Source organism: Amphibalanus amphitrite, unplaced genomic scaffold (genome assembly GCF_019059575.1).
Source record: "Amphibalanus amphitrite isolate SeventyFive unplaced genomic scaffold, NRLGWU_Aamphi_draft 000284F_arrow, whole genome shotgun sequence".
NCBI classification, from domain to species: domain Eukaryota; kingdom Metazoa; phylum Arthropoda; class Thecostraca; order Balanomorpha; family Balanidae; genus Amphibalanus; species Amphibalanus amphitrite.
The window spans coordinates 519019-533400 of NW_024881779.1; the positions used below are offsets into that span (position 1 = coordinate 519019).

Sequence of the window (14382 nt, forward strand, 5' to 3'; positions counted from 1 at the left end):
CGGCGGGGCGCTCACCTGGGCGGGGGCCGGCGGCGGCGGACGGCGGGTCGGCCGGCAGGTCGGCGGTCAGGGGCCGCCAGCCGGACGGCTCGGCCGGAGACCGCGGCCGCGGCGGGTCCGGGCCGGCCGGAGAAGGTGGCCGCCGCTCCGCCGGAGACTCGGCGGCGGACGGCGGGCGCTCCGGACTCCGGGCCGGAGGCGGGGACGGCGCGGCCGCCTCGGACGGCTCAGCGGCGGCCGGAGCGGCGGAGGAGGCCGCGGCAGAGCGCCGGGGGATCCTGTAGGACGCCAGCGACTTACCCGAGTGCGGCGGCGCCGAGTGCTGAGCACCGCGCGCCCGCAGCGGCGACTTGAACGTCTCCGGACGAGCCTCCTTCAGCTGGCGCCAGCCGCCCGTGCCGCCAGAGGCCGGCTCGACGAAACGCAGGTCCGTGTCCTCCGAGCCGAACAGACTGCCGCGATGAGGGATGGAGGTCAGAGATCAGCGGCGAGTGCGACAATCGCGCGTGGCAGATGGCATCGGTAAATCCTTTCAATATCGAAAAAGTCAAGGACTCCCTGAGATGCTTCATTTACACTACATTTTCACATTATAAGAGCACATCTACAAAATAAACGAAACGTTTCAAAGTCATGACCGAGATATCTCGTTTCGACGAATAGGCAGAAATACCGATAACGGGCTCTCCACAAGTGGCGTGTGATTTGCAACACATGTTTCCCCTACGCCACCCTCCCCACCCTTCCCTGCCTTCCACAGCTGTGAAATCAGAACAGGCATGATCCGATCAACCCGGTACCGGAGCTAAAAGAGGGCGGCTAGCTACGAACCAATAACGGCAGCGATTTAGCTGGCACTCACATATTTAGTCAGTTAAAATTTCATCAGATTTATGAAAACTTATTGAAAGCAAAGTGATCGAGACTTCATTCACAGTCCAATCCCCATTGATGGAACGACGGGTTACTTCCCCATTTGTATTGTGCCCCTTCCCCTTCGGCTGTTGACGGTACTCGGTACTCACTCTTGGAGGCCGGCCTTTTTGGCGTCTGCCGCGCCTGCGTCGGTGGATGGCGCCTTCTGGCCGGGCAGCTGCCGCAGGTCGACGTCACTGACGTTCTCCTTCTCTGTGTCGTCAGAGTCGGACGTCCGACCTGAAAAAAACGGAGCCGGGGCGGGGTGTCAGAGGGGACCGGCGACTTACAGCCGGGAGGCGACCGCAATATGAGGGACATGCTGATCACAGTGACAAAATATAACAATAGTTAACGCAAACCTGTTACCAAAACACAATGCTGACTAAGCAGAGTATGGGCACACCAGACAAATCTCTAGACTCTATCCCAGCCGTATTTCCCACACCACACCCAAACAGACTCGCCGCTCCCTCGGCGGGCTGCACTCACGTCGTTTGGCCGGCGGCGGGGTGGCGGGCGCGGGCCGCGGACCGCCCAGCTGAGCCCGAAGGTCCGTGTCCTGCGCCGTCCGCTCGGGGCTGGGACTCCACGCGCTCGGCTGCTTGTAGTGCCGGCTGCGCGACTTTTTCACGCGCCGGAACACGGCCGGGCTGGGCGCGTCGCCCTCAGACAGGCTCCCGTCGGAGAGCAGCGACGCCTCGTCCTCGGCGTCGACGGCCGTCGAGCGCGACTCGACCGGCGTCTCCGTGTGCCGCCGTTTGGGCGAGTCGGTCGGCCGGCGGCGCGGCGACTCGGTCGCCTTCCGCTTCACTGGATCGGCCGTCTTCCGCCGCGGCGAGTCACTGGTCGCCTTCCGCTTGGGCGACTCAGGGGGCTGCTTCTTGCGCGGCGACTCGGCCGACTTTGACGACGACTTGGGCGAGCTCTTTTCCTTGGCACTCTCGGGCGACAGTTTGGGCTGCTTCGGCGAGTCCCTGGACTTGCTGCTGCTGGAAGACGACGAGCTGGACGACTTGGTGGACTTTGAGCTGCTGCTCTTGGCGGAGCGGCTGCTGCCCTTGGCGGCCTCGGAGGAGCCGCGCGCGGAGCTCCGCTCCCGGCCGTCGGCGGCGGCGCCGCTCTGCTGGGAGGCCGAGCCCGCGGTGGCTGGCGAGCTCCGGCGCAGGGACGCAGAGGAGGTGGAGGTAGATGAGCGGATTATCGGCGGCGGCGGCGCCACAGGCGCGGACGGCGCGGGAGCCGGCGCCGGGGCGGAGACGGGGGCTGGAGCGGGGGCGGGGGCGGTCCGGTTGAGCCGCGGGTCGCGGGTGGCCGCCTGTCGCGGGTCCGCCCGCGCCTCCGCCCGCGGGTCGGCCCTCGGCTCTGCCCTGGGGTCGGGCCGCGACTCTGGCTGGGCGGCCGTCCTGGGGTCGGCGCGGGCGCCCGAGCGCGGGTCGCCGCTGTGCGCGGTGCCCAGCTGAGCCGGCCGTATCGCCATCTTGGACTGTGAACACACGGAGCCAGCGGTCAGTACCACTGCGGTCGAAAGAAAGACTCCAATGGCTTCAGACTGGAGTTGGGGGCAATGACTTACTGTAGAACACTCTCATATCGCCAAACAGAAAAAATACTTTTACCAGCTTATGCGATCCTTCGACAAACATGTTGACATCCGAGATCGCTAGCCATGACGAAGGCAGATATGGGGCGCTTTAACGGATACCGGAAAAACACAAACAGTATTGGAGTAGGGAAAATTATCTATTAGACCCGCTTGTGATCCGACAATGAGAGTATCCCCACAAACAAGCACACAAACACAAACAACCGGCCAGCATTATCCACAAAGCCACCAAAGATGCCCGATGACCGCTTTATCCGACCAACATCCCCCGAACCGGCGATCAACAGCATGCATGCAGTGACCAGATATTGGCGAGCAGCGCACTGGAGCCAGGGACGACTGGACAGGACGGACGAAAGGCAGCACGCTCGTAGAGCGAGTTAAGTCGGGACGGGATGACGCGGCAGCATAGACGCTGTAGTTACGACAGGACCGCGAGCTGCTCCGACTGCCTGAAATCTAGGGAAGCGAAACACTGCCAAAGCCATGGACGATTATCACGAGAAGAAACCAGTGAAAGTGAAATATGCCGATTATCAACGATAAATTTCGTTCCGTCTGTAACGAAGTGAGCGAAATGAGAAAAAAAAAACGATAATGGATGACCGTCGAGATCCCGCAAATTCAATTTCCTTTCCACTACGGAGATTCGCTGTGCACCATCAGATGAGAGGCTACCGGAGAAAACTGACATTGACAACGTGCAAGGGAGCTCCGAAAGACCGTCTGCTAACGGCAGGACACTGATGAACAGGCAGGGAGGGTTCCGTGGCGCATAGTTACAGGGCACACCAGAGAAAGCAACATATAAGTACCGGCATGGCAGTGCGATATAAAGTACAGAGTATAGCATAAAGCCTGAGAGGAGCCGGGGCGCCAGCGGCTGTAGAGTGCAGGAGACACCGACTGGTCGACCCGCGGACACACTGTCTGGTTAGTGCTCCCCTCCCTCCCAGCACCACCCGGCACCACCGTCACCAGCGGGCGGCGCGGTCGGCGCTGCACCTTGGCCTTGTGCCGGGACGAGTGGTGGGCGCGCGCCGGTCGGGCGGCCACCGGAGGCGGCGGCGAGGGGGCCTCCTCCTCCTCGGCAGCGGCCGGCGCCGGCGGCGGCTGCAACGACGGCGGTCAGAGACGGCGGCCGGAGCGGCCCGGACAGGGCACAGACGGCGGCCACTACCCCTGACCAGACACAGACGGCGGCCGGAGCGGCCCGGACAGGGCACAGACGGTGTACTCTACCCCTGACCAGACACAGACGGTGTACTCTACCCCTGACCAGGCACAGACGGCGGCCGGCGCGGCCGGGACTGGACGTAGACGGCGAGCCCTACCCCTAGCCGGACAGGGCGTCTACTGCCCTCTGAGCACACACAGATAGTCAGAGGGTACCGGTGTGTGCTCAGCCGGGACCGGAACAAGACTGGCGGTGTATGTCTTTTAGTGCCGCAGCCGCTCAGCTACTATCGGAACTTCCACAGGACAACCACGGGACCAGACCAACCGCATACCTCGCGTTAGCTGCGTACACTATCACAGGCATACTCCCCGGAACACATGTAATTAGTACATGACCAACTCTGCAACCCTCCTAGCATTCCTATGATTATCTATCCACTACATCAGACGCGAGCTAATGCCCCCCCCCCCCTCCCGTCCAGCGATTATTAGCATCCCTCCGCGCCCTAGTCACAGACAGCGGCACGTTGTACTGTCCCCTGAGCGCCCACCTGAGCGGGCGCAGTGCTGCTCGTCGCTGTGGTGAACACGGCCGCCGACTTGGTCTGTCAACAGACACACGGAGGCCAGTGAGGTCCAGAGAGTGGCAAAGGGCCCTTCGTCATCCATTATCTAACTCTGTGAGTTGAGCCGTTCAGTGACGGCTGCACTGGTGGATATGACTGCATGTGTGCAAAAGACTGTATGTTTGTCACCGCTACCAACATTTCGTTCCCGAAAATCCCAATGACGCAATTTTCATCTGCTATCTAGGCTAAATAGGCATAAGATGCCAACAGGAGGCTGGCGATAAGATAAGTGACGCTGATTTGTGTGATGGAAGCAGCAACGATACTAGCACTACTACTGATGAAACGGCCGTGCAAAGAACATACGCTAAAAGCCTTCAGGAAGCTTCTATGAATGGCTCCACAGTTGCTCTGCGTTTCCATTCCGTAGCCCAGCTGTCTATAATGCTGTGTATGGCGTTCAATAGCGAGCGGTGCTGCCACTGCGTGTATGCACTAGTTAGGTACAGCCGGGGACCTGACTAACATCGGCGCAGCGTGTCCTATCGATCCCCCGCCGCGCGCGGCAGGCAGTGTGTGCAGCCGTGCACGGCAGGCGCCCGTCCCCACTACACAGTACACACAGCTGTACGGCGCGGGCCGGCGGGCCGGGATTCGGCTGCCCATCACAACAGGAGTGGCGGAGGCACCGCCGGAGGGGGAGATGGGAGGGGAGATTGCGCCCGGCACTGGGGACCAGACTGTGATAATAATGACAGAGTATCATTTGCCAGCAGCTATACGTAACTGATCAAACAACTGCACCGTTGCCCGCAGGAGGTTGTTAATCGCGCTAATTTACGGCTCAGTTTTCGCTGGTGGCCGTACGCTCTACCCCGCGAGCCGAGCCCTGGCGGACACTCTACACTCTGTCTCGTGACCCACTCCCTCGGTCTGCCCTGCTCTGTACCTTGGAGGAGGTGCTGGTGGATGTGGTGGACGCCGCTGCCGCCGCCTGAAACGGAGGGGCGCGGGTCAGGGAGGGAGAGTCACAGTCCGCAGACGGCGGGATCAGTGAGGCAATGACTCACTGACCACACAGGATACAGATATTTGGCCTGGCGTCATTAGACAAATAGTGTAGTGTCAATGTTTGAGCATTTGGCGTCCGACCTGACTGCCGGCGGTAGAGCAAGCAGACCGGCAAATGATAACGGTTCCGTGTCGAGCCACGAAACGACAAGAAAAAAAAACGATATTCCACAACTCATCACATCATAACGGAAGTATCCGATCCAGTCTGTCGAGCACATACCTTGCTTTTGAGTTTGTTGGTGGCCTGCTGCAGCTCGAGCTGTGCCTTCTCTGTGCGCAGCTCCAGCAGCTCCTTTTTCTTGGCGAGCTGTTCGGCCGGCGTGGCGGCGCACTGCAGCTCTAATTCCACCTTCTGGATCTGCAGGTTCAGCAGCTCCATCTGCTTCTCCGTGATGAGGTCCAGCGTGGAGGCGGCCGGCGCTGGGGCCGGAGGGGCGGGCGGTGGGGCGGGAGCCGCCGGGGTCTCCGGCACCACCGGCACCGTCTTCTGGGACAGAGAAGTCCGTTAAAATCAGCCACACAGACGGGACCTCAGGCACCACCGACACCGTCCCATGGGACAGGAACAGTCAGTCAGTCAGTCACACAGACGGCCCCGGACAACCCCGGCACCGTCCCCTGTGACAGCAAACGGTCAATCAGTCACACAGACGGCCCCGGACAACCCCGGCATCGTCCCCTGTGACAGGGAACGGTCAGTCACTTAGACCGGCCTACCACCAGCACCGTCCCCTGTGACACCGGACGGCCGGTCAGTCAGTCAGAGAGACACAGACGGGCCCCGGACAACCCCGGCACAATCCCCCATGACAGGGAACGGTTAGTCAGTCAGTCACACAGACGGGTCCCGGACAACCCCGGCACCGTCCCCCAGGACAGGGGACGGTCAGTCAGTCACACAGACGGCCCCGGACAACCCCGGCACCGTCCCCTGTGACACCGGACGGCCGGTCAGTCACAGTCAGTCATACTCAGATAGTGTGACGGGACCGCCGAACATCGTCACTTCTGACGATAACTCAGCTCCAACGAGGCCTATCACCGCACACACTATGGCAATCCACAATAACCCTCGTGATATCGCGCAGAGACATAAACCGTAAACCAGTCGACTACACCGTGTCCGTGAGGATCAGACTCAGGAATCTGACGTGTGCGCGGGCGCGTACCTTTTTGAACACTTTGGGGTTGATGTGGATGGTGCTGCTCTTGCTGCCGGCGCTCATGATGGGCCACGCCGGGTCGATACTGTTGACTCGCAGGTCGATGGCGTACAGCTTCTTGGCGGGAAACACGCCGGACCACGTCTGGCGCAGACGGAACATGGAGGAGCGCACCTTTTCGTCCACCTGCAGGGGCACAGTCGGGTCACAGCCCCGCTCACCCCCTCCCCATAGACGGGTCACAGCCCCGCTCACCCCCTCCCCTACCAACACGGGTCACAGCCCCGGGCAGAGGAGGTTCACAGCCCGCTCACCCCTCCCCACAGGGGTCAGAAACCGGCGCGGGCCCATGACTATCCCCTACACTTCACGGGTCACCACTTCTAAGCAATGCCCGTGTAAAAACCGTGTCACCAAGCCACTTTGCGACTCGTTTCTCCCCCATAATCAGCTAATAATAGTCACGGTAATATGAGATGACACCTCTCATGGCCTCCACCGAATACCAGAACTTGCACCATCCTCACCCACCCAACCCCATATCCAGGTTGGGTGAGCCGCCCACCTCAAGGGCAGGCGGCAGACCCTCTGCATACCTTCGTGGCTCAATCTGGCCCACTACCCGCGGCCCGTCCCGGGTCTCTGCCTAACCCGGGGGGAGCTCAGGACGGGCCTGGGGAGAACCTAGTACGGGACCGGGGAAAACCTGGGACGGGCCCCGGGGAGATTCTAGGACGGCCCCACCCGCGAGGGTCACTCCAAGAAATGACAAATCCCGGGGAGACCCTAGGACGGGCCCCGCATCAGCCGTTACTCCAGAATTCCCCCGACCCACCGAAGAGCTCAGCCCCGGAGCGCCACCACGGGTGTGGATCTCTGCCACCACGGGTGTGGATCCCTGCCACCACGGGTGTGGATCTCTGCCACCACGGGTGTGGGTCTCTGCCACTACGGAGACCACCCAACCAGCCTCAGCGCCGGGTCAAATCAACTCCAAGGATCGCCGAGGGGCTCTGTCCATTGCTAATGTCCTGTGCGCCGCCTCCCCGGGTAAGTAGCTGCCGCAACGATACGTCCATCAGACCGCGGGCCACTCGGTACATCAGTTACGGGATCACAGGCCGCCCCCGACGACGCGGGGTCACAGGACGACACGGGGTCACAGGGCGCCCCCGACACGGGGTCACAGGGCGCCTCCGAAAAACTGATTATGTGGCCTGGTGCAGATTACCTACGAGGGCAACATCACGGCACAACACCATCGTAAGAAATAAACGCGCCATTTCCGTACATATTCACAGACTCAACCGGTGTAGAACCAGGGAATTTCTCGAACGCAAACAAGTCTCGGAGAGTGAAACATCCTGTGAAGGAAAGAGGTCAGCTGTCTTGTGTTGAACTGGTCAGCCTTATTATCACTAATAACTAATCTCTTGCTGCAAACGCAACGATTCCGCTGTGAACAGTGCCTGCCCCGCATTGTGTCGCTAGTATAATGTATCTACGTAGTGCAAAGTAAGCGACTACATTGTTTGTGCACTGCCGCTGCTTCCGTGTGCCAACTGCAAACTAACGGTGAACGAGCTGTGACGAATGGGAAGGCGGGCGGGGCAGCGAGCCCGTGCTGCCGAACCGGTTTGGCGCGTAAGATCTTCGACCTTTCTTGCAGGCTTCACATCGAGCAGCTGCTATGTATTAGGTACAAATGTTTTGCGTCCAACAATTAAAAAAAGCGGTGCAGGTTGAACTCTTTCATCTCTACGAACGACGAAGCTCTTTCTAACTATGGTTAAACATTCGTGTGGAATGCTTGCAGCCCGTTTCCCCAGTTAGTTTGGGTAGTAAACTGTTTTTGATGTCCAGTGCGAAGCAGAAATTTTGCGTATAGCTCCGTCCAAACTACAGGAATAACTAGTCTGATGTGCTGTTGCGCCACGCCAGTCCACGCCAGTTGCGCTGTGACTGCCCAATTCGCGGGCTCGCGGCATCCTGCAGGTCCAGACCGGGCCCACCGTCGCGGGCCGTCTACCCTCCCCCGGCGCCCAAGGTCACGCCCCCGGTGCCGGACGCCGCCCCAGTTCCGGGGGACCCTGATGCGACCGGCGCTCCATGCGTTTCGTTCGTGCGTGTAATTGTCACAGGCGAACGAAACTGCGGACACTGGAGGGACTGTTTTATTATTGTAACACACTGCAGTATGACAGTGGCCCAGGCGGGCTCTGCGGCCGGCGGTCGGTGGTAAGTACGGTCCGCGGCGGGCGGCGGCCGGCCGGCACCGGTCAGCTCGGCTCGGCTCGGCTCGGCACGGCGCTAGACACGGTGACGTCACACTCTGGGCTGGCTGTGACGTCACACACCCACGGCAGAGCGGGCCGTGCGGCGGCCGGAGGCATTATCGTCACCTGTGGGAGGAAAACAACTGTCAGAAAATGGGTGCACACGACAAGCGGTAGATGTGCGTTCAGTGAACTGGCTGGCAACGAGTAGTCGAACCATTTGAAATCTTTCGTAAGTCATGCAATTAGGCGAAGATAATGACTATGGATTACAGACGCTGCAATGTAATGCTACATCACAAATAGCAAAACAATCAAAAGACCATGTTATTGACGAACAATTTAGTCTGGCCGACGTTAGTTAAAAACTAGGCTAAAGATGTGACGGGACAGAAAACAAAGGCGATGTGTCGACAAAAAGACAAGAGAAGCATAAGGTTAATATCGTGCTAAGTAGGAAAAACAAGACGCAAGGAAGAATAAAATAGCATAGATAGATGAGGACGCATTAAAAGGAAGCGGAAAGGAACGATGGAAAGAAAAAATGTCAGGTGTGGAAATTCAAACAATTTTTGACGCTTCTGGAAACGGTCCATGGAAAGGAGCGTCAGGGAGGACGGGGTGTCTCGGCCGGCGGTGTCTGTTCCCCTCACCTGACGAGCGCCGGCCGCCGGCGTGGTGTGTCCAGCGCCGCTGCCGTGTTCCGCCGCCGCCGCCGCCGCCGCCGCGGCCGTGTCGCTGCTGCAAGAGGAGCGAGCAGATGTGACCGGGGCGGGTGGAGGCGCCGCAGCCGCTCATGTTACCTTCTCGAACACGCCGGCGAACGTCGACACAATGTTCTGGGTGAACAGCTGCACGTACTGCTTGCCGACGTTCTTCAGGATGGAGTCCATCAGGTACAGGCAGGGCAGCTTGTGCTCGGTCTGAAACAAACCAGCAGGTGGCGGCGTCAGCTCAATGGGTACCACTCGCTCACTGCCCGGCAGGCTTCTGGAGAATGAAAGCAGGTATTCCCCAACTTTGAATAACAGCAAGGACACGTGGCGTCCAGCCGTTAACATCACGGTGACTATAAATAGCAAACATAACATCGTATGCAAACAGATCTAACAAAACGGCTACCGACTGGTCCAGAGGCAGCCGAGGTTTACTTTGTGACCAACAGTTTCAAGGCTATCTGATGAAACTACTTCTTGATGTCATCCTGCACTAGCTCGCTGAAATATAATCGAATTGTGCGTCCAATCCTAAACCCAAGCACTTGTCGAGCCATTGACATTATGCTATTTCATCAAGCCATCAATTCACATCGTTCCCGGCCGTACGTCTGTCCGTGCAGCACTGGGAAATCGCCCCTCAACCCTGCCGTTCAACTCTCCTGTCTACCCGCGCTGCCCGGCAGGAGCCGGCGACCGAAATGTCAGGTCTGCCTCCGCCGCCACCCGCCGTCACCGCGACAGCGAGCCAGCCCCGTTCCCGCAGCGCACTCCGCGCCGGACCGGGCGCGGGTCACGGGGAACACCGCGACTCACATTCAGCAGCCATCGGCGTCAAACCGTGAAACTGCGCACCGATAAACGGAGCGCCGAGTAGGGCAGCTGCAGCCATTCGCCAAAACGCCGGCCCGTGCAGCAAAACCTGTTGCTAACTGCGTCGTTGTTGGACGGAACAGAACTACAGCGCTGTCGTTGTATCGCCGGGCGTGGACCAGCCGGAAATCAGAGCAGCTGCAACCGCGCTCACTAGCCAAAACGCTCACACCGTCAGCGGGAAATCGCTCCAGTAGGCATGACGGACGCGCCAAGCTCGGACGCCTCGAGACGGCGTGACGATTGTAACGGTCGAAAAGCCGGGCCCGCTACCGGGCACGTGCCACAGGAGGCGGCCACAGACCTGGCAGTTGGCACGTGACGCGCACGCCCAGGTGACGGAATTTGTTTGCATGCTTGTTTGTTAGGGCTGAAAAGGTGATGGTAGATCGTCGCAGTATGTCAGGCTTTTGCCGCGTTGTTAGTTAAATGGAACCGCATCGCTCGTATAAAGCCATTTAGGCTCTACTGAAGGCCACATTGTAAAGAAAAATCACTTCACCTCGGATCAGCCATGACGTGGAACGCTGTAGTGTAGACCCAACCAACTGCGTAGTGGAGGTGATGGCTTAAAACCACCAGCACGGTAGAATCGAGTGTTCGGAGAAAAACATGAGAAACGAGGCTTCATCAAGATTCAAGAAACAACGCGAAAATGTCACTCTGCATGCATTGTTAAAGGAAATAGTTCACTTTCCTGAAATTAGTATTTTGCTATGGATTTATGTTTTTTATGCTCAAAATGATCAGAAAATAAAACAAAACGTTTTTGTAAAAAGGATTATTTTCTATATTTTAGTATAAGAAGAACTATATTCTATATAAAATAATGTTTGAAGCGGAAGCTTATTACGCGTTGGCCAATCATATTGCGTAGGACAAACCCATCGGCTGTAAGCAGCATTCTGATTGGCTGACGATGACGTGACTGCATTCCTCAGCAAGGCACGCATTCCTCTGCAAGGCATTCTTTTCGGAACGAAAAATGGAATCTCTTCGTCTAGGGTGACCGTTGGGCCGTAAAAGCTTCTGATTTGTGCTAGTCTCAGCGCAAGCAACAAAACTGCTATTCCAGTTCCAAACCCCATGTTAAAAGTGAACTATTTCCTTTAACCCTATTCCCGGCGGGCTCCGCCGGGACAAGAAACTGGCGGGGGGGGGGGGGGGGCGATTCGGCCCCCCCTTCAGATATAAAAAACTACACATCGCAGCGACAAACGGTAAACGGCATCGGATACGCACGGTCAAGATCTACAATTTTTACTAAGGTCATTTTCAGGTCAGGTCAAAGATGACGTCACAGGGGTCGAAAAAGTCAAAATGGCGACGCTAGATATGGAGAGAGTTTTTCTCGAATAACTTTCGAATTAGTCAAGATAGGAACAAACTAAGGGCATCATCGTGATCCTCTCGTCAATCCGCATCGAATGATATATATGTTGACCTCGAAAGGTCAAGGTCAAAGGTTGACCTCAGGTCACGTGACCTCGAGGTCATCATGTATATCATTGATGCGTCTTGACGAGCTGAACACAATGAGACCATCCACGCGTCTGTATCTTGTTCCTGTACGGAGTTATTGGCCAAAAACCTTTGGTGACCTTTGATGACGTCACATGACCTCACAGCTGCCCAACAGCAAAACAGACCTCAAGGTAGTGAAGGTTGATCGTATATGAAGTCATGTATGGTATGTGGGGCCATTCCGACCCGTTTTAGTGGTAAAAACAGGGAGTTGATTTTTCCCCCATTGACTTATAATGGGGAGGTCGCGAAACTGACCTGACCTTAGGTCACCGATATCAAAATTCCGAGATATACAAATTGCACATACTGGTACCCTTACTAAAGCCTGAAGAGAAGAAATTGATCGGTCAAAAACTCTAGCTCTGGCGTGATTGCAAACTTTTCTGAGGTAGGGTCACCAAACCGCCTCTGGTGACCTGACCTGAGGTCAGATCAACTCAAAATTTTCAGACATGTTGCGTAGAAGCCTTTTAGGAAAAGTCAGAAAATTTGAGCTTCCTAGCTCAACGCGTTTGGGAGAAATAACCAAAAAACCTCAGGGGGGGCTCCTGAGGCCCCCCCCCCGCCAGGAATAGGGTTAAACAGCGGTTTGATTGCAGCTGATGGCGTCAAGTACGGTTCTCCAGGGTATTAGTCGTTGGTCGCTCGGCGAGCGGGAGGGCAACCAGTTCCGCCCCTGTATCGCGTGACCCCTTGCTCCGCCCAGTTACGCACGAGCGTACTCCACGCAGCGTAGTAGCGTGGGGAGGGGAGGGTTAGAATGGTGGCATGTGTAGAGGCTAGAACCGGTTTCCACCGCCATGCCACCGCCCAGCGACATGGAGCGGGGTCAGTGACCAGGGCGCAGGGAAAGGTCAGAGGTCAGCTTTAACGTAGAGCTTTGTGTCTCCCTCCCCTCCGTGTGTAACGACCGCACGACAGCGGCCGGCCGCCGATCAGGCTTGACATGTCAAGGTCACCCGCAGTCAACGGGCTCAGAGGGTTGGTCGAGTGCGAGTCCGTGGCTGACGACAGTCTCGACCATGTGCTATGGTGCCGATACACTAGCGTGGGTAATAAGTTTGTGTTCAGTGCATATGACTGCTGGGGCGTGTCCTCTTGATATGATGCTTTGTAACGTGTATGATACGCTTAAAACCTAGCTGGCAGTGGCCGAGAGGAGAGGGGGGGGGAGGCGGTTGCCGCTTCCACATGTTTATTTTTGTTGATAGCTGCGAGAGCTGAAATTTGGCAAGCCTGACCTTTGATTCAAGCTGAATTTTTATGACAGCAGCTGTATTTTCACCCTCGCCCATATTGGTGTTTTGCCAGCGTCTATCGTAAAGAGGGGGAGGAGGGTCCGTTGGACCCCTTTGCCGTTCAGCCCCTAATCGAGCTAGAGCTTCGCGGAAAAAGAGCGTATTGCCCGTGACAAGAGGAGGCCGATGATACCCAATTTTAACCCTCGCCGGCACAGGGGGTTGATACAACCCCCCTAAGGTTTTTCGCGAATAACTCGCGTAAAAAGCGGCCGATCGCAACGAAACTTTCAGTACCCTCGCATTAATCAACTTTACACTTACCCTGATTTGTTTTACCCTGACCCAAATGACCTTTGACCTGTGACCTCTTTTCCGAGACCATGTTTGGCCGGAATCGCGATTCGGCGTATGTCGGCTCGCATTAGCCGCGCGTTTGCAAGCTTTTCGTGGTTTCAAACGTTCAAACATGTGATTTGATGTTGCTTTCATACATTAGGGTGGGTTTCAAGGTCAGCTGAAGGTCAGGTCAGGTTATTGACCTTTGGTGACCTCGGGTGACCTCGGTTCACTTTTTCGAGTTTTACATGCTTCTAGGCTAGTTTTTGGAGCTGAATTCGAATTTAGCAACCATTTGAACATTTACGAAGTAGTTTTGGTGCCTTCGTAACATGTTACGAAGCTGTCAGAGGCGGTTGACACGTATTACGAATACCCGTCACAACCCCTACCGGTTGACCTGACCCGACCTGGTCTAAATGCTTAAAGACATCATCTCTGATCAAAACTAATACGATATTCGTGATCAGCACCCCGGAAAACCTCATAGCAGCCACACTTTACGACTTTCTAACAGGTCCCGATTTTCCCGGTTTTTGGGTCATTGACCTGACCTGGAAGGTCACCCGATGACTTAGGACCTTAAAATCGGGTATCATCGGCTTCCTCTCGTGACGGGCAACACGCTCGTTTTTTCCGCGAAGCTCTAGCTCGATCAGGGGCCAAACGCGAGGGGGGTCGTACCAACCCCCCTTGTGCCGTCGAAGGACGCAAAATGGCCTGTGCCGGCGAGGGTTAACCCACGAGCCGCTGGGGGGGGGGCATAAAGTTGCCCCCCCCCCTTTACGTTTTGTGAAATATCTCCGAAACCCGATGAGCTACGAACGTGAAACTTGGCATAGCTTCAAATGAATACCTAGGCAATGTTTGAAAAAAGTTTGGTGTTTGTAGCACCTAAGATGACGTC

General features: G+C 57.0%; 1 protein-coding gene across 1 annotated transcript in view; it reads right to left on the reverse strand.

Annotated features, from left to right (window-relative positions):
* The window catches only part of LOC122387355 (pre-mRNA cleavage complex 2 protein Pcf11-like), a 33547-nt gene that overhangs the window by 9276 nt on the left and 9889 nt on the right, over positions 1-14382 (reverse strand). Inside the window, exons 2-10 of the mRNA XM_043377464.1 lie at positions 9586-9705; positions 6513-6692; positions 5564-5830; positions 5219-5263; positions 4252-4305; positions 3527-3634; positions 1408-2401; positions 1026-1155; positions 301-452 (exon numbers count right to left, since the gene is read on the reverse strand). Of these exons, the coding sequence (XP_043233399.1) occupies positions 301-452; positions 1026-1155; positions 1408-2401; positions 3527-3634; positions 4252-4305; positions 5219-5263; positions 5564-5830; positions 6513-6692; positions 9586-9705 (2050 nt within the window). The remainder of the gene's footprint in view (positions 1-300; positions 453-1025; positions 1156-1407; positions 2402-3526; positions 3635-4251; positions 4306-5218; positions 5264-5563; positions 5831-6512; positions 6693-9585; positions 9706-14382) is intronic.